Source organism: Octopus sinensis, linkage group LG30 (assembly GCF_006345805.1).
Source record: "Octopus sinensis linkage group LG30, ASM634580v1, whole genome shotgun sequence".
Classification (NCBI taxonomy): Eukaryota; Metazoa; Mollusca; class Cephalopoda; order Octopoda; family Octopodidae; genus Octopus; species Octopus sinensis.
Window position 1 is genome coordinate 4,359,515 of NC_043026.1, and position 21,473 is coordinate 4,380,987.

Sequence of the window (21,473 nt, forward strand, 5' to 3'; positions counted from 1 at the left end):
GAATTTAGTAAAATAACTTCGTTATCATTAAGCTAGTGTTAGGAATATAAATTGTGACTAAGGTTTGGTGGAAGATTTTAATTCAGAACTTACGAAAACAAGACATTTTACCACAGAGCCAGAGCCGGGGCTGGCCGAGTTAGTGACAAAAGGGTTAAGAGCAACTGGATGAGGTCAATATATGCTGAGCTGAATCTGTATTGAAGTGGACAAGAAGAAGAAGAAGAAGAATATGGGGTACGGGTGGGAGGGTTCATGAGGGGTGCAGTTCTTTGGGTAAATGAAAATGGGTTGGGGTATTGAAACAATGGGAATGATATGAAAAAGGGAAGCAGTTTAATATTGGACCCGTTGAAGTGGGAGGGTAGAATACGGTTGAGAAGATTACAGCCCATGGCAGTGGTGTGTGGTGATGAAGTTACTCCTACGTGCAAAGTCCTTATAGACAACACCCTTGTGCTTGTATGTGTGTATGTCTGTAAAAATCAAAATCTCTGGTGGAAGCGTCATCCAACCAAAGTGCAAATATATGGGAAACTACCACCTGTGTCATCTCTTGTGAAAGGTAGAAGAGTCCAGTTGGCTGGACATTGTTGTAGAGCTGAAAACGAGGGAATTTCTACTCTTCTCCTCTGGAAGCCATCTGCTTGCGATACCAGAGGGCGCACACTCTCCTACCCTGATGTAATCTCCAGGGATACAGGCATCCAGCAACAGGACCTCCATAATGCTATGATGGACCGTGAAGTCTGGCGTAACATAGTAAATTCCATTGTCTCGAACAATGGTGATGATGATGTCTATAAATATATACCTATATAATATATATATATATATACAAATAAAGGTTAGAAACCTCATTAAGGGATAGCAAAATCCTATGAAAGCACTGGTTAGTTACCGATACAAGGAATGTTGATCATTACATTTAATACTCAACTGCAAGGCAACTATATAAACCGTGGTTTATATATATTTATTCATTGTAAGAAGATAGAGAGGTAATTAATAAGTTATTATTTTTGAATTGAAAAATTGACAAACATCCCTTACAGCTGTTTCGATTCCAAACCTTCAGAAAATTAATCAATAAAATTAAAGATTATTTGAAAGTCGAATCTCGTTATAGAAAATAGTCATTCAATTACTGATTTATTGAGTAAATGACTGCAGAGGAAATTCGACTTCCCAATGATTTTTAATTTTATTAATTTTCTGAACATCCGTAATTGAAACAGCTGTAAGGATGTTTGTCAATAATTTTCTTATATCTCTCTTTCTCTCTCTCTCTCTCTCTCTCTATATATATATATATATCATCTTTTAACATCTGTTGTCCATGATGGATTGGGTTGGAGTGGGGCTAGTGAGATGGAAGGCAGCACCTGACTCCAGTCTGATTTGGCAGGGTTTCAACAGCTGGATGCCAACTATTCCAAGAGTGTAATGGGTGCATTTACGTGCCACCGACACAGGGGTCATTTGTGTGACCCTGCTATCTGCAATGAAAATGCTAAGCAGTATTTCGTCCATTTGAGTTCAAATTCCAGCCCACCTACAAATGTATGCCCCGCCCTCCTTTCTTTCCTCACAACTTCCACAGAAAGTGATAATTTTTAATTAAACGTTCTATACTCTCTCTTTTTACTCTTTTACTTGTTTCAGTCATTTGACTGCGGCCATGCCTGAGCACCGCCTTTAGTCGAGCAAATCGACCCCGGGACTTATTCTTTGTAAGCCCAGTACTTATTCTATCGGTCTCTTTTGCCGAACCGCTAAGTTACGGGGACGTAAACACACCAGCATCGGTTGTCAAGCAATGCTAAACAGACAAACACAGACACACAAACATACACACATACAGATATATATATATATACATATATACGACAGGCTTCTTTCAGTTTCCGTCTACCAAATCCACTCACAAGGCTTTGGTCGGCCCGGGGCTATAGCAGAAGACACTTGCCCAAGATGCCACGCAGTGGGACTGAAGCCGGAACCATGTGGCTGGTTAGCAAGCTACTTACCACACCGCCACTCCTGCGCCTATAAATACTATTCAGATAATGTAGATTCTGATTATCTCAGAATTTGTTTAGAAAATGTTATTTTCTGAGGGTGGCGTTATGTGTTTCGGGAAATGAACACTTGTTGCATTTCTTTCATCATAACATTCCGAAAAATAGGTAATTCTTCAGGAAGTTTTCTAGAAATGCCCTTCAGATGGTGTAGATTACAATTATATCAGATTTTCTTATGCAAGATGAGATCTATACTTACTAACACATACCTTACAATAAAACTAGAAATTTCGAAAAAAATTGTGATGTATGTATAAGAGCCTATAGGGTATAGGGTCTTCCTATGTATGTATAGGAGCCTATAGGGTATAGGGTCTTCCTATGATGCTGACATGCAGTGTCTGTGCAAGACCCTGCCTCAGTAAAGCTGGACTCAAGTGTCATGTTCGTAGTCATAAAGCAAGACAAATGAGTGACAACCTGGCCACTGGTGGTGGTGGTGTAACACACCATTCTAATCATATATCTGTCAGGCATGTGGAAGAGAGAGTAATTCGGCAGGAGGACTTAAACGATATGCAAAGGTACATGAAGCCCAGTTACAACTACAGCCGGCTATTGCCGGTAAAGGTTTTGGCTGCCAATTCTGTACAAGACATTGTAGATCTTTAGCTGGGCTAAAAAGTCACATCTGATCACAGCACCGGTAACAGTTAAGCTTCGTGCAATGGCCATACTCGATAACGAAGGGGCAGCCATCATGCATAGGAGCCAACCAGATTTCTTGAATTTTTGTTATTAAAGTCCAATATAATCTAATCTACACACTCTGGAAAGTAGCTATAGAATATTTTCTTATTTTCTCTGAAATTTACGAGAAACAAAACCAACTTTTGCAAATTTTCAGGAACTTCACGCACACTTTCTGCAAAAGGGTCTTTGATTAATGTTTACAATATTACCAGGAAACGGAAAAAAAAGAAAAAATTGTGCAACAGGTGTAAAAAAATGTGTAGGAAAGGAATATGAAAACAAAAATGCGCGGAAAGCAACAGGTGAGTAGTTGGGAAAATTCACAAGATGCAAGTTTTTGCCTCATAACTTTTAGGAAAGTGGGTTTTTCTAAATGAAATTTGATATAAATATCTTCCAAATGTCATAGATTACAAACGTCTATCGAGGTGAATTCAATTTCTGCCATAAGTGTGTCAACAACATTTTCTGGCCGTGTCATACGAATTTGTCACTGTTATTTATGACATATTTCGTATCAGTGAAGTTCGTATGAATAAAAGATTATCGTTATTAAACTTTTATTAATAAACACATATTCTAAGTTCACAACAGAAGCAGTTTTAATTTCCCTCTCTGTTGCACAGATACACACATTACATATTATATATTCATTTAAGAAACAGATTGGGTTTATTTACATTCCTGAAGAAAAAAAGATACCCTTCCCCCCACCCCTAATCCTAACCCTAACCCTAACCCTAAAACAGATTGAAATGCAATAGATCGAAACTAGGGTCATAATTATGGGTGGACACTAAAGAGGGAACACTTTTGTTATCCAGCTCTGTTTACGAGTGACCCCTCAGTTTATGGCCACAGGGTATCTTTTTTCTCATAAATAACAGGGACATTTTCATATGACACCGCCAGAAAATGTTTACGGCAGAAATTGAATTCACCTCAATAGACGTCATTGATTGGTTGAAATTGCCGAAATGCAAGAAATTAAACAACAATTAGCTTACAAACTACAGAATTTTCTCAAGAAAGCCAAGAGAAAAATGTTTGTTAAACAAACACATTCTACCAGTATACGAAGTTTAAAAGTGTTTAGTTACGTGGAAATTATTTAAAAATCTGCCGGTCAAAGCGAAAAGATCGAAATAAAGTTTGCCTTTCACCTTTTTGCTGGGGTTCAATAAAATAAATACCAGTTAACAACTGAGGTCCGCGGCAATCGACTTACGCACCCTCCCCTCCCCTGAAATTGCTGGCCTTGTGCCAAAATGTGAATATCACACACCTATTACATACGCATGCGCACTAAGCCTATTTCCGCTTCTATTCATTACATCTTGACAAGCTTGTTTGGCGCCAGAATTTCTATTAATTCACTCGGCAATACATTTCTAAAACATTTCTCTACCACCCACGACCCCTCATAACAACAACAACAACACCATTCTTTATAAAGACATTTCCGTAAGTATTAAACAATGGAAACATTTAATCTTTCAATACTTTGTGTATCAGATTTTGTTCCACATTTGGCTGCTATTTCTAGCTATGGCGGCAACCTTCTACACGCTCCATCGTTTCCACGTTTGTTTGTTGTGTGTTTTAGTTGGAGAAATATTCTTAAAATAAACTCCAACCCCAGAAATGTTGAGAAACGAATGTTTTATTATAATTTATCGAATGTTCGTTTCTTGATACAGGGAAGGGGACGAAATAAGTAAGCGGGGCAAAATGAGTAATTTCTCCTTATTTTCTCACCATTATGACATTGGTTAGAAAGATTTCAACTGAAATTATTGTAGGTTTTAGCCAGAATTATTCTAAAGGACATTTCTGGAAACTTCCGTGGGATGTTATAAAATCCTGGGCTTTTTTTCCAATTTTTACTTAGTGGATCGCGTGCTTTCTGGAAGCTACTCATTCCCACATACAGTTCTTGTTGTAAAATTAAAGATACCCGACGTTGCTTTCCTCTATAATGACCAGAAGTCATAAGGGTATAAACTCGAAGAAAGAAAGCCTTGCATATTCGTTCTACACCCGTTTCATGTGTGTATGTAAGATCCGCAAATTTCCAAACAGAATCGAACTGTCATTTGCTTCCACGGAAATATCCGAAGTGAAATGTTTTGATTTTTGTCGAGTTATGTCGAAGGAATGCCGTCATAAGTCTTGTACTAGCTTCAGATTTGTCTGAACGAAACAGAGAGGTGCTTTAATTCTTGTCATCTCTGTGGGACATAGCTTTCAGACCGGAATTTAGGGCCGCCTTCCCGTTTAATCACCTGGATCTTTATTGACGAAGGGAAATTACTCTCAAGTATTTATATGGAATTGAATTTGGAAAAATGAACGAGAACCAAATGAAAATATCTTTGGAATTGACGCTTTAATACGTCTCCAGGAAAGGTATTTGACCGCTCTTGTCATTTTATCAACAGCAAGTAGTAAAAGAAATCAGGTTTAAGTTATAATAATGAAATTATTGTATACAGTGCTCAGGTGCACCACAACTTGTCAAAAGTGTGTAATGAAGTGTATGCAGTGATGTACAAATGTCTGGGAAGCGAACAATGTATGAGTCAGATACATGCTTGCGTGTATATGGAGGGGAGAAAATCAGGTGTAGTGTTGGCGAATCTCAGGAAGCATGGAAGTTTTGAAGGATGCAGTGCTCCGACAACTAACAACTGATGCCGGCAGTTTGTTCCATGCTTCAGCAACTCTCAGCGTGAAAAAATGTTTCCTAAAGTCATGGGAGCTGTGCTGTTTTCTGATTTTGTAAATATGTCCACGGGTGTTAGACGGGTGGAGTTCGAAAAGGTGCTCAGAGTTATTGTTTGTAAGATGGTTAAATGAAGGGAACATGTCAGTCCCAACATATTAGGTCAATTTAAATATAATATCTTTGTGGGAATATCTCATTCAACCATAATAAATATGAAGACAGCCAAATAGAAACCGAAGAACATCTACACCACTTTCTGCATCGAATGTTTATCTCTTGATATAGAGAAAGGGAACAAAAATTAGTAAGTGGGGCAAAATGAGTAATTTCTTTCTTTCTTTTTTTTTTTGTAGTTTTTCTTTCAGTCTTTAAAGACCTTACGTTTTCAGTATTGACCTCTTTGGTGGGAAACCTGAATGCTGAGAAGCAAGCAGATGACTTAGTGGCAACTGAGAGGAGAGAAACAGCCCTTTTTATTGTTGCAGTTGTGGTAGGCCCCTTTACCTTCCTACAATGGGATAATGACCCCTCTTTCCCTGTCAGGCTTTTCTAATTCCAATCAACACAACAGCCTACTCTTCAAATTAACATTTAAGTGGCTGAGCACCCCACAGACACGCTCACCCATAACGGAGCTCTCACATATTAAGCATGTGACCATGTGATAAGGCTGGCCCTTCAAATTACTGGTACAATTCAGTTTTGTCAGCTGAGTGAACCCGGAGCAACATGTCTTGCTCAAGAACACAGCACGCTGCTGGGAATTGGATTTATGACCTTATTAGGGGCTGATTGCTCAGACCACTAACCCCAATACCTTCACATACACACACATGTATATATATACACATACATATATATTAACGTGTAAGCATATATATGTTTCCAGGTTCAGTCCCACTGCGAACCTACTTAGGCAAGTATTTTATACAACAGACATTAGCCGACCAAATCCTTGTGATTGGATTTGGTAGATGGAAACTGAAAGAAGCCCAATATATATATATATGTATATTAATGAGTATTTATGTGTATATACATAGGCGCAGGTGTGGCTGTGTGGTAAGTAGCTTGCTAACCAACCACATGGTTCCGGGTTCAGTCCCACTGCGTGGCATCTTGGGCAAGTGTCTTCTGCTATAGCCCCGGGCCGACCAATGCCTTGTGAGTGGATTTGGTAGACGGAAACTGAAAGAAGCCTGTCGTATATATGTATATATATATGTGTGTGTTTGTGTGTCTGTGTTTGCCCCTCCAATATCGCTTGACAACTGATGCTGGTGTGTTTACGTCCCCGTCCCTTAGCGGTTTGGCAAAAGAGACCGATAGAATAAGTACTTGGCTTACAAAGAATAAGTCCCAGGGTCGATTTGCTCGACTAACGGCGGTGCTCCAGCATGGCCACAGTGAAATGACTGAAACAATTGAAAGAGAGAGTTAGAGTTATATGTGTGTGTGTCTTTGTGACTGTTTGATGCCCCACCAACACTTGATAACCAGTGTTGGTGTGTTTATGTCCCCATAATTTAGTGGTTTCACAAAAGAGGCCAATATAAGTACTAGCCTCAAAAATGAAGTCCTAGGGTTGATTTGCTCAACTGACACCCTGTAAGGTGATGCTCCAGCATGGCCACAGCCAAAACAACTGAAACAAGGAAAAGTATATATATATATATATATATATATATGTGTGTGTGTGTGTGTGAATGTGTAGCTGGAGTTTAGAAATCTGTTAGCTTCACAGAAGATTTTCTCATGTAAATTCTAATAAATTAGAAAGTTCTGTTGTTCAGTTAAATGTTTATTTCTAGAGTTTATCTCTATAGAAATGATGAATCTGTATTTTTTTAAGTAGCCTCTCTATCTTACACTGTTTCTTTATTATTTCAGAATATCAGATGACATTGGCATAACTGAAGATACATTCTCATTATTTATCATCTTTTAAAGACCAAAATGGAAATATTGTAGAGAACAGATATATAAGATTATTTCTATAAATCTGTGGCAGAATTCCTCTGATATATTTACTCTGAAATGTGTTATTAGCAAACCTTCTGGACATCACTGGCTGGAGTGTCTACAAGATGAGTCTTTGTGCAAATTAAACTTGGATAAATTTACTAAAGAACTTTGGGTCAAGGTGATAATGGACAGAAATAGAGCAGTCGAAATATTTGGAAACAAAAGACTATAGAATCAAAAAGGTGTAAAAAGATTATATACTGTGATTTTTGAAGTAAAATAATGGAAAAGAGTGAGAAAAAAAAAGAAACTGATTTTTCCAGAAAATAGAGGAAAAGGGAGACAAAAATTGTCACATGAGTGTGATGTCTTTAAAAAGTCTTTCTCTCAAAAGAGCAGCTTGAATACGCACAAACATATTCATAGAGGAGAGAAGCCCTATCACTGTGACATTTGTGATAAATCATTCTCTCAGAGTTGTAACTTGACTAGACACAAACGTATTCATACAGAAGAGAAACCATTTCACTGTAATGTCTGTAGTAGGTCATTCTCTGACCACAATGCTTTAAATTCTCATATACGTGTTCATACAGGGGAGAAGCCATTTCACTGTGACACTTGTGGTAAATCATTCTCTATAAATGTCTCACTGACTCAACACAAACGTATTCATACTGGAGAGAAGCCATATCACTGTGACATCTGTTCTAAATCATTCTCTCAAAATGGTAGTTTATCTATACACAAGCATATTCATACAGGAGAGAAGCCATTTGACTGTGATGTCTGTGGTACATCATTCTCTCAGCGGAGTTCTTTAGATTCTCACAAGCATATTCATACAGGAGAGAAGCCATTTCACTGTGATGTCTGTGGTACATCATTCTCTCAGTGGAGTTCTTTAGATTCTCACAAGCGTTTTCATACAGGAGAGAAGCCATTTCACTGTGACATCTGTGATAAATCATTCCGGGGAAAAGACAGCTTGACCAAACACCAACGTATTCATATAGGAGAAAGCCATTGACTGTACATTTGTGGTATATCATTCCCTCAGAAAGGTAGCTTTGACTTCACACAAACGTGTTCATACTGGAGAAAAGTGGTTTCACTGTAATGTCTGCAGTACATCATTCTCTCAGCAAAATGCCTTGGAGTCTCACATACGTGTTCATACAGGAGAGAAGCCATTTCACTGTGACATCTGTGGTAAATATTTCTCTCAAAGTAATAACTTGACTATACACCAACGTGTTCACACAGGAGAGAAGCCATTTCACTGTGATATCTGTGGTACATCATTCTCAGACCAAAGTGTTTTAAAATGTCACAAACGTATTCATGCCGGCGAGAGGCCTTATCACTGTGGTGTACTCGTATACATGTTCATATAGGATAGAAACCGTATCATTTGTAGTAAATCCTTCTCTCAAAGTAGTGCTTAACTTCTCACAAACATTTTCATTCAAGAGAGACACCATATTCCTGTAACATCTCTTCTCTTTCATCAGTGCTTTAACTCATGAAGGTGTCCATACAGGTGAGAAGCCATGTTACTGTGACATCATCATCATCGTTTAACGTCCGTTCTCCATGCTAGCATGGGTTGGACGGTTCGACCGGGAATCTGGGAAGCCAGAAGGCTGCACCAGGCTCCAGTCTGATCTGGCAGTGTTTCTACAGCTGGATGACCTTCCTAACGCCAACCACTCCGTGAGTGTAGTGGGTGCCTTTTACGTGCCACCGGCACAGGTGCCAGGGGAGGCTGGCAACGTCCACGATCGGGTTGGTGCATTTTACGTGCTACTGGCACGGAAGCCAGTCAGGGCAGCGCTGGCATCGGCCATGATTTGGATGGTGCTTTTTACGTGCCACCGGCACAGGTGCCAGGGGAGGCTGGCAACGTCCACGATCGGGTTGGTGCATTTTACGTGCTACAGGCACGGAAGCCAGTCAAGGCGGCGCTGGCATCGGCCATGATTTGGATGGTGCTTTTTATGTGCCACCGGCACAGGTGCCAGGGGAGGCTGGCATCGGCCACTATTTGGATGGTGCTCTTTAAGTGCCACCTGCACGGAAGCCAGTCTAGGCATCTGTAACAAATATTTCTCTTTTAATAGTAAGCTAATTTATTGAGACACCCTATTCCTGTGATGTCTGTGGTAAATAATTCTCCCGAAATGACAAATCAGAAACAAACGCAGTGGGACTGAACCCGGAACCATGTGGTTGGTGAGCAAGCTACTTACCACACAGCCACTCCTGCGCCCATGTAGTTCATTCTGTCCAATGTGATGTTTATTCACGTTATTTTCAATTTGTCCTGCATTAACTCACAGCTTTCAAGTGATGACGATGTGATTGAGTATTTTTAGAATAACATTGTAGGGTAGGTGTAAGAGGCCAACTCTGGTTAGTTTGAAAATAAAAGAGGTAGCATATTTGGGCCAGTTGTGGCTGGTTTAAATGCTAAACGGTTAACACTAGAACAGTGGTTCCCAAACTTTTCAGAGTCGTGACCCACTATTTATCACACCAGTTTATGACGACCCACTTAACTCTACTGAGTAAAAACATTAACGAAATTAAGAAATTTATTTCAGATTACGTCTTCAGTCCCTCGGTGTAGTAACTTGATTACACACAAACGTATTCATACTAGAGAGAAGTCTTACCACTGTGATGTCTGCAGCACATCATTCTCTGACCAAAGTGCCTTAAAGTCTTATATACAAAGTGTTCATACAGGGGAGAAGCCATTTCACTGTAACGGTGATAATGATGATGATTTGTGAGAAATCTTTCTCTAAAAACATTAGCTTGACTACACACAAACATTCATACAGGAGAGAAACCTTATCATTGTGATGTCTGTTTTATGTCATTCTCTCATCAAAGTGCTTTTAATTCACACATGCGTTTCCATACGGGGAAGAAGCCATTTCACTGTGACATCTGTAGTAAATCATTCTTTCAAAAATGTGACTTGCATAGACACAAACGTCTTCATACAGGAGAGAAGCCTTATCACTGTGATGTCTGTGGTACATCATTCTCTGACCGAAGCGCTTTAAATTCTCACATACGTGTTTATACAGGGGAAAAGCCGTTTCACTGTGAATTCTGTGGCAAGTCATTCTCCGAAAGTGCTACATTGACTAGACATACACGTATTCATACAGGAGAGAAGCCATATCATTGTGATATCTGTGGTACATCATTCTCTCAGCAAAGTGCCTTAAATTGTCACATTTGTGGTAAATCATTCTCTCGAAGTAATATCTTGACTACACACAAACATGTCCATACAGGATAGAAGCCATATCACTGTAATATCTGTGGTAAATCATTCTATCACAGTAGTACTTAAACTTCTCACAAACATGTTCATTCAAGAGAGACATATTCCTGTAATATCTGTGGTAAATCATTAACTTCTCCTGCCTTAACGTTTTTCTTATTTTATTTTACAAACGAATCCTTTCTAATGGTTTTAACTTGTGACCTCAGTTCAAATTGTAATTGACCAATTGGAGAGACTACTCTACTTAGACTTGCTCCATTGTGGACCATAGGTGGCACCCTAGGCAGTAATTTCTGTGAGTAAATTTTTCTTAGGTACCCTACAGTAATTGTCTACTTTTACTTGAGTTTACTCCAATAGAATAGGTACTGCCCTTTGATAATTATGTTAGTATTTTCCTTATATATAGTTTCTTGATAACTTCATCATCATCATCGTTTAGCGTCCGCTTTCCATGCCAGCATGGGTTGGACGGTTCAACTGGGGTCTGGGAAGCCAGAAAGCTGCACCAGGCCCAGTCTGATCTGGCAATGTTTCTATGGCTGGATGCCCTTCCTAACGCCAACCACTCCGTGAGTGTAGTGGGTGCTTTTTATGTGCCACCGGCATGGGGGCCAAGCAAGGCTGGCAAACGACCACAATCGGATGGTGCTTTTTACGTACCACCGGCACAGAGGCCAGTCGGGGCAGCACTGGCAACGGCCACGTTCAGATGGTTCTCTTACGTACCACCGGCACTGGTACCAGAGCTGCAATTTCCATTTCCTTTCCATATATATATAAGTTAAGTTAATTTGGCTCAAAAAGCTAGGCCATGTAGGGGGACATGGAGTTATGTACCGGGTGGTGTTCATGCAAAGAGTTCAGGCCATTTCTGTTCGAGAGAGACCTTGAACCGAGCGGTCTTCGGCATATTCACTATCTCGTCCGGCAGCTTATTCCACGGATCTGCAACCCGGACGATTGATAAAAATGGTAAGATAAAAGAAAGAAAGAGACTCGATATTATGTAAATAGAGGAAATTATCTGTAAATGTAATATGTGACAATTATTCAGTGGCCAAGATAAAATCTGAGTTTCGGATGCCGAGGTGGAAATTCACATCGCCATCTCTTCAATTATGCGGCCATAACTGAAGAGATGGCAGCGTGAATTTCCATCTCGGCATCCGAAACTCAGAGTTTTATCTTGGCTACCGATTTCCAGGGTGAAGAGAAAACATGCTTTCAACAAGTTGGCATCTTGTATATATAATAAAGTAGCAGTAATGCTCGTCATTGAGTTACTTTTACTGCTTCTGGGCAGCCACGTTCAAAGTATTATTATATATATAATTTACTCCTCCTGTATGTGTGTATTTTTATAATAAAAAATATGTAATAATTGAATTAGAAAAAAGATAAATTTTATGCATGAACTTCTGTTTGTTTGTTACATGACAATAATAAATGAATTTTATGAGTTATTGTATTTATCAATCCAGTAATGGCAATTATTGATAATAATAATAATGAAATTATTGTATACAGTGCTCGGGTGCACCACAACTTGTCAAAAGTGTGTATAAAGCATATGCAGTAATGTACAAATGTCTGGAAAGCGAACAATGTATGAGTCAGATACATGCTTGCTTGTGTGTATGGAGGGGAGAAAATCAGGTGTAGTGTTGGCGAATCTCTGGAAGCATGGAAGTTTTGAAGGATGCAGTGCTCCGACAATAATAATAACAACCCTCCCTTTCCTATTTTATATCCTTCATATGTCCTTCTCTTTTACTTTCTTCTCTCTTTCCCTGTCTCCTTCTAAATGCCAACTTTAACATTTCCCTTCTTTTATATAAACATATATTATGTATGTGTGTGTGTTATATATTGTGTACATGTATATGTATATTATGTATGTGTATATACTTTTATTCTTGTACTTGTTTCACTCATAAAAAAATAATGAAATTATTGTATACAGTGCTCAGGTGCACCACACCTTGTCAAAAGTGCGTATAAAGCATATGCAGTAATGTACAAATGTCTGGGAAGTGAACAGTGTATGAGTCAGACAGATGCTTGTGTGTCATAAGAGAAAAAACATGCAATAATTGAAGTAGGAAAAAGATGAATTTCTGTTTGTTTATTATACGATAACAATAAGTGACTTGCACGTGTTATTATCTATCAATGCAGTAATGGCAATTATATAATCTATTTATATAAAATTCTTTGCCTGTCTGTTCCCAATGCATTCTCAGACAGCTCAACCAAATTCAATCAAATTTTACACGATAATAGTATCAGACCCTGTGAGTGTCAACATGTAACTTTTTTTTTTTTTGGTTCATTTGCATTAAAACAATATAACATTGGCAATGGTTTGGCATTTCATGTCAAAAGTGAAAGAATAACATCTCTATTCATCATCATCATCATCATCATTTAGTGTCCGCTTTCCATGCTGGCATGGGTTGGACTGTTCAACTGGGGTCTCTGAGGCCAGAAGGCTGCACCAGGCCCAGTCTGATCTGGCAATGTTTCTACGGCTGGATGCCCTTCCTAACGCCAACCACTCCGTGAGTGTAGTGGGTGCTTTTTACGTGCCAGATGGGGCTGGCAAACGGCCACGGACAGATGGTGCTTTTTACGTGCCACCAGCACGGAAGCCAGTCGGGGCGGCGCTGGCAATGGCCATGTTCTGATGGTGCTTTTTACGTGCCACCGGCACGGGGGCCAGGTGAGGCTGGCATCAGCCATGAATCGGATGGTGCTTTTTATGTGCCACCGGCACTGGTATCACAGCTGCAATTTCCATTGATGTTGATCGACTTCGATTTTGGTTCTGATTTCTGATTTCCACTTGCCTCAACGGAATGTCATGTAATTTTGTTTCATTTTTATTCTTCTACTTTTAATTCGAATTATATCCCAATGTGAATGGCATTATCCATTGGCAACCTTCTGTCTTTACGGCCATGACAGCAGAATGGTATGTCAGTGTATGTGTATTGACTGACATAATGAATCGCTGGAGGTGAAACTCTTGACAATAAATAATGAGGTGGCAAGTTCAAGGTATATAAAAATACACGTTTACCATTCAATTATCAGTTGATAATTATCGCAGCAGTTGCAAATTTACCGTTAAATTAGCAGTTCATACAAATGCTTGTATTTGGTTAATTTGCTTATATTTGGTTAATATTTGTGGCACTCTGTCAGTTAGGACAAGAGTTCCAGTTGATCCGATCAACGGAACAGCCTGCCCATGGAATTGACATGCAAGTGGCTAAGCACTCCACAGACATGTGTACCCTTAACGTAGTTCTCGGGGAGATTCAGCGTGACACAGAGTGTGACAAGGCTGGCCCTTTGAAATACAGGTAGAACAGAAGCAGGAAGGAAGAAAGTGGTGGTGAAAGAATACAGCAGGGTTCGCCACCACCCCCTGCCAGAGCTTCATGGAGATTTAGGTGTTTTTGCTCAATAAATACTCACAACGCCCAGCTTGGGAATCAAAACAGCAATCCTATAACTGCGAGTCCGCTGCCCTAACTACTGGGCCATTGCACCTCCGTTAATAGTTGATAGTCATACATCTATATGAATAGATACTGCATACAGAAATAAAGACATGCATCATACATACAACTGCTTACAATAATAGAGATTACTGTGTAATTTAGTCTGTGTTCATGATTTTTGGTTTACGATATTGAAAAAAATATGCCACCAAAGGAAAGATGCAATCTCTCCAGAAACTGGTATAACTGGTGTGTGAGGAATGAACACAGAGTCACCTTTACCACAACCAGTGAGAATATTTGCCTCAATGCAGTCTCTCATTGGTTTGTGCACAATCTTTTACCATTGCATAATTTTTGTTGAGAGAAGTTAGGCAACAGCATAATAGCTTCCTTTGATCCATTTACTTTCATTTTGGAGGACAAACAAACACACAAACCAACAGAATCTCTCTTTTATATATATATATAAATAAGAAGAAAAAAAACAATAATTTTCCTTGAACCATTTACTTTCATTTTGGAGGACAAACGGACAGAATCTCTGTCATATATATATATATATATATATAATAGTTATCGCCATACTAATATGGCATTCTTATAAAAATAAGAATAAAGCTGTCCACTTATTAGCTCCATGAGGCCATCGCCTTAAGTTAGCTATTTGATACACAAACTGTATCCATATAACCTTCGAACAAGGGAGGTCAGTCGCTCCACACTACTTGACCGGCAGCTACAGACGCGTTTCGGGGTATTGCCCCTTTTCAATGCAGCGTAGCCAGACCAGTAGGTGTCGCTTCCGACAATCTCTGTTCGAAGGTTTTATTTACCTAGCTTCGGTGGAATACATCCACTTGTTTTCAATAATAGAAATATTAAAATTACTAAGTCTCTCTAAAAGAGAACAACGGCAGCGTTTCCGGAAAATAATAGTTATCGCCATACTAATATGGCATTCTTATAAAAATAAGAATAAAACTGTCCGCTTATTAGCTCCATGAGGCCATCGCCTTAAGTTAGCTATTTGATACACAAACTGTAACTGGGAAGCTTAATGTTACCCTAAGGAACTTAATTCTGACGTTAGTTTTTCATGCAATACCTTACCATCAGAAGAAAATCGATAAAATCATGCCATTTTGGGAAATCGCGTTCAAATTCAAGATGACATATTTTTGACAATATCTTTAACAAATTGGCAGGAATTTTTTTTAAAATTCACAGCAAGCATCATGTCTGCTCCAAGGAGCTATATGGCCATTTTGATTCCAATAGGATACGTTATTACTGGAAAAAATCGGTTAATTACATCATATGTGGCACGCATAGCAAACCGATTTTTCTGCGATATTTTTTGAAAGTTCACGTAGATTTTCCCTACACCGATGTTGGACATCAAGTTTGCATTGAATGTCAAACTAACGACCTTTTGTCAATGCAGTTAACAAGTATTGGGAGAAATCGACAAAACCGTATCACTTTGAGACCGACCATGCAAACCCTACAAAACTGACTTTTGTTAAATAGTTGGCGGATTTCAGGCGATTTAGTCGATTTTTGGCGCTTATATCATAAAGGTTACTAGAAATGGCATATGTTTTCCTTTTGCTTCAAATCCGAGCAATGTTGGGCTGTAGATGAGTTTGCGGTTGTGTGAGCACGTGCGCGTGTGTCCTTGACACGATGATTGCAGCTCTTCCCATTGGCTCCCCAAACGGTGAACAATGCTCTCAATTAAACACCCTTTGGCCAATCACATGCACTGACACACTCAGTTGTGCGCGTATAGTTTCTGACTCCCACTTCTTCTCTCGGTTCACACCCGCTCGCTTCACACGTTGGCCTACTTCTGCTAATCGCTGCTGCAGCCGCAAGTTATTCGAATACTTTTTTGTTTAAACTTTCTTTATAACTACCACCCCAAACGTTTTACCTGAAATTTTTGACGTACCCTAAGGGTCCTCGGGCGCTACTTGCAAACTCTAAGCCGCTTTTGTCGTGTGCACCAAAAAGCCATTTCCATTTGTTGGTTCAGTTTGGTCACTTTTTCGTTGTTGTCCCTCACCTTGCTGCCCGCTTTTTTTCCGTTTTTGTACATTTTCATACATTTTGGGATACTTACCCCATATGTTCCTTTTTATTACACCTTTGCCAAACACATTGCTATCCACCAAAATGCCACCCAAGAAGAGAAGGAACCTCCTCAGCCCTCGGACGGCCAAGGCATCGGCTGCTAGGGCTAGAAGGGCACGCGAGACCCACGAGGAAACCGCCTTGCGCCTCTCGCAAAAAGCTTCCCATTCTGCCGCTGCTGAGGCATCTGAAACTACTAGCGACTGTTCTACCCGACTTGCAAGGGCCACAGCGTACAGATCTTCCCTCCGCTCGAGGTTGACGAAAGAGCAACAGTCCAGCCAAAACATGCAGGCTTCTTCCTGTGCTTCCATCCGCAGAGCTCGTGAGAACCCCGAACAAAGGGCCATTCGGAATGCGGCTAACGCCGCTAGCACCGCCTGGACACGATCTGTCGAAACACCTCAACAGAGGAGAACTCGCCAAGCTGCTGACGCCGCAAACACAGCCATGGCCCGATCTGCCGAAACACCTCAACAGAAGAGAGCTCGCCAAGATGCTGACACCGCAAACACAGCCATGGCCCGATCTGCTGAAACACCTCAACAGAGGAGAACTCGCCAAGCTGCTGACGCCGCAAACACAGCCATGGCCCGATCTGCCGAAACACCTCAACAGAGGAGAGCTCGCCAAGCTGCTGACGCCGCAAACACAGCCATGGCCCGATCTGCCGAAACATCTCAACAGAAGAGAGCTCGCCAAGCTGCTGACACCGCAAACACAGCCATGGCCCGATCTGCCGAAACACCTCAACAGAAGAGAGCTCGCCAAGCTGCTGACGCCGCAAACACAGCCATGGCCCGATCTGCCGAAACACCTCAACAGAAGAGAGCTCGCCAAGATGCTGACACCGCAAACACAGCCATGGCCCGATCTGCTGAAACACCTCAACAGAGGAGAACTCGCCAAGCTGCTGACGCCGCAAACACAGCCATGGCCCGATCTGCCGAAACACCTCAACAGAGGAGAGCTCGCCAAGCTGCTGACGCCGCAAACACAGCCATGGCCCGATCTGCCGAAACATCTCAACAGAAGAGAGCTCGCCAAGCTGCTGACACCGCAAACACAGCCATGGCCCGATCTGCCGAAACACCTCAACAGAAGAGAGCTCGCCAAGATGCTGACACCGCAAACACAGCCATGGCCCGATCTGCTGAAACACCTCAACAGAAGAGAGCTCGCCAAGCTGCTGACACCGCAAACACAGCCATGGCCCGATCTGCCGAAACACCTCAACAGAGGAGAACTCGCCAAGCTGCTGACACCGCAAACACAGCCATGGCCCGATCTGCCGAAACACCTCAACAGAAGAGAGCTCGCCAAGATGCTGACACCGCAAACACAGCCATGGCCCGATCTGCTGAAACACCTCAACAGAGGAGAACTCGCCAAGCTGCTGACACCGCAAACACAGCCATGGCCCGATCTGCCGAAACACCTCAACAGAGGAGAACTCGCCAAGCTGCTGACACCGCAAACACAGCCATGGCCCGATCTGCCGAAACACCTCAACAGAAGAGAGCTCGCCAAGATGCTGACACCGCAAACACAGCCATGGCCCGATCTGCCGAAACACCTCAACAGAGGAGAACTCACCAAGCTGCTGACACCGCAAACACAGCCATGGCCCGATCTGCCGAAACACCTCAACAGAGGAGAACTCGCCAAGCTGCTGACACCGCAAACACAGCCATGGCCCGATCTGCCGAAACACCTCAACAGAAGAGAGCTCGCCAAGATGCTGACACCGCAAACACAGCCATGGCCCGATCTGCTGAAACACCTCAACAGAAGAGCTCGCCAAGCTGCTGACACCGCAAACACAGCCATGGCCCGATCTGCCGAAACATCTCAACAGAAGAGAGCTCGCCAAGCTGCTGACACCGCAAACACAGCCATGGCCCGATCTGCCGAAACACCTCAACAGAAGAGAGCTCGCCAAGCTGCTGACACCGCAAACACAGCCATGGCCCAATCTGCCGAAACACCTCAACAGAAGAGAGCTCGCCAAGCTGCTGACGCCGCAAACACAGCCATGGCCCGATCTGCCGAAACATCTCAACAGAAGAGAGCTCGCCAAGCTGCTGACACCGCAAACACAGCCATGGCCCGATCTGCCGAAACACCTCAACAGAAGAGAGCTCGCCAAGATGCTGACACCGCAAACACAGCCATGGCCCGATCTGCCGAAACATCTCAACAGAAGAGAGCTCGCCAAGCTGCTGACACCGCAAACACAGCCATGGCCCGATCTGCCGAAACTCCAGACCAACGAACTATTCGGACATCCAGAGATGCCATTAACACTGCTTCTGGTAGGGTTTCAGAGGGTGCGGAGGCGAGAGCTGAAAGGCTTTCAAGGGATGCCACTGCTACCGCTGTCGCACGTGCATCTCAAACTGCTGAGGCACGGCGCACTCGACTTGAGAGTATCAACCAACGTTGGGATATCATTTGTGGTGTACGTACCCCTGCCCCCGCTTTCTGGTCGTCACTAGCATTCAACTACGACGCCACAATTAACTTCTCCTTGCGTGACGACATCAAGATAGGGTCAATGACAATTGTATGCCAGTTTTGCAAAGCCAAGAAATGGCCCGGAGAGCCACCTGAACCACTGAAAGATCTTGCGGCGGATTTAACCCCCGAATCGTCACAATTCCTTGAAATCATTCGAAAGTACAACTGCTCATTCCAAATGACCTCTTTCGGGGCCAAAATTCCTCCTAGAGAAGGCTGGATGCCTACATTCAAAGTGCAGGGACAGGTCTACCATCTTATTGGGTCACTTCTGCCAGACGAGATTCAGCAGTCTTCTTTCCTCCAAATCTACTTCATTGCCGACTACAACCAGCAGGTTGATGCACGCCTTGGAATAATACCGGGTACATGCTATGTTCCCCGCAAAGACATTCTTCTCCGTCTCCAAACCATGCTTCATGATATCAACAGCTACGTCTGCAGCTTCAGGTATGCCTTGGACAGTGCTCCGTCTCCAAACTTCACCATTGTCATTGATGCTGATAAACGACCCCACGAGGAGCACGAACGCCGTTTCAACGCACCTGCGTGCAACGAAATTGCCGCAGTCATACACGGAGAGCAACACAACAGCCGTGACATAATCATCTCCTCCCGTGGTAACAGCCTACGCAGGATCAGCGAGACTCACAGATCTTATGACGCGTTTCAGTATCCATTGCTTTTCCCTTATGGGGAAGACAGCTACCAATTCGGAATTCCTTTACGGCAGCCCTCCAATCAAAATACTGCGGCATCAAAGACGGTTTCCTGCAGGGCGTTCTACTCATACCGGTTCATGGTCAGGGAGGGTGAGTTCAACTTATTGCCCCGTTGTCGTCAGCTATTCAACCAGTTCACCGTCGACATGGCCGCAAAAATGGAATCGGAAAGGCTGCTATACATTAAACTTAATCAGACCAAACTTCGCTCCGACTCCTACGTTCATCTCCGTGACGGCTTGCAACAAGAAAATGACTCTCGCAACATCGGCAAGCCATGCATTCTACCCTCACGGGAGGACCGCAATATATGTGTGAAAGGTCCCAAGACGCCTTGACCTACGTGCGCATTTACGGCCGGCCGGACCTCTTTATCACCTAACGTGCAATCCCAACTGCGACGAAATCACTCGCGAACTCCTCCCGGGTCAGTCTCACACCCATCGACACGAGATCATTGGTAGGGTTTTCCATTTGAATTTGGGCAAAATGATGGATTTGATAGTTAAGGGTCAGATTTTCGGGCATGTCAGGTGCCACATGCTTTCGGTCGAGTGGCAAAAGAGGGGCTTGCCACATGCTCACATCTTAATTTGGCTAACTAATAAAATCGAGACTAATGACATTGACAAATTCATTTCCGCCGAGATTCCTGACCCCGATGAGGACACCGAACTGTACGAAATTGTCCGCACTACCATGGTACACGGGCCCTGTAGACCAAATTACGCCAACACACCATGCTGCAAAAATGGATTAGCCTGCTCAAAGGGATTCCCTAAACGGTTCACTTTGGAGACTCAAACAGGCGGTGATGGGTATCCGCTGTACAAACGAAGGAGTCCAGCCAATGGAGGCCGCACGATTACGGTTGGGCGACATCAAGTGGACAACAGCTACATTGTCCCCTACTGTCCTCTCATGTCGAAGATATTCAAAGCTCACGTCAACGTTGAGTTCTGCAGCTCCATCAGGTCAATACAATATGTCTGCAAGTATATCAACAAGGGTAGCGATGCTGCCATGTTCAGCATCCAGAGGACCACCAGTCGCGACGAAGTGTCCAACTACTTGGCAGGCCGGTACCTCAGCAGCAACAAAGCGTTTTGGTGCATTTACGACTTCCCGCTCCATCAGAGACACCCGGCTGTGGTGCAGCTTGCTGTACACATGGAAAATGGACAGCGAATTTACTTCACAGAGCAAAGTGCGGCGCAGGTAGCCACCAACCCTAAAGACACAACGTTGACCGGTTTCTTCAAATTATGCCAACGTGATGACTTCGCTCGAACGCTTTTGTACCCCCAGGTCCCGTCGTACTTCGTGTGGTCCAACAACACCTGGGTTCGACGGAAATCCGGCAAAAACGTCGAAGGCTTCCCAGGCGTCAAGTTTGACTCTTGCTTGGGTCGAGTTTACAACATCCCGCCAAACCAGCAAGAATGCTTCTACCTCCGTCTCCTTCTACATGAGGTCACTGGTCCAACAGGTTTCGGCAATATATGTACTGTCAATGGGGTTCTGTGCGACACCTTCAGGGAAGCATGTATGAGACTTGGCCTTCTAGAGGATGACTCCCAGTGGGACGCCACTAGTGCAGAGGGCGCTTTACTGCAAACGCCTTCGGCTCTACATCTTTTTACAATCCTTCTTCAAAAATGTCAGTTTAGTGACCCACTAAGTCTCTAGATGAAATACAGGGATGACATGTCGCAGGACTTCTTACGTACGGCTCAGCAACACTGCCCTTCCGCCGAGATCACGTTCACCAACTTCATTTACAATTTTGCGCTTATTCAACTC

General features: G+C 42.5%; 1 protein-coding gene across 1 annotated transcript in view; it reads left to right on the plus strand.

Annotated features, from left to right (window-relative positions):
- Positions 1–8,571: 8,571 nt before the first annotated feature.
- The window catches only part of LOC118768490 (zinc finger protein 239-like), a 28,832-nt gene continuing 15,930 nt past the window's right edge, over positions 8,572–21,473 (plus strand). Inside the window, exons 1-2 of the mRNA XM_036515109.1 lie at positions 8,572–8,575; positions 10,103–10,730. Of these exons, the coding sequence (XP_036371002.1) occupies positions 10,352–10,730 (379 nt within the window). The 5' untranslated portion in view covers positions 8,572–8,575; positions 10,103–10,351. The remainder of the gene's footprint in view (positions 8,576–10,102; positions 10,731–21,473) is intronic.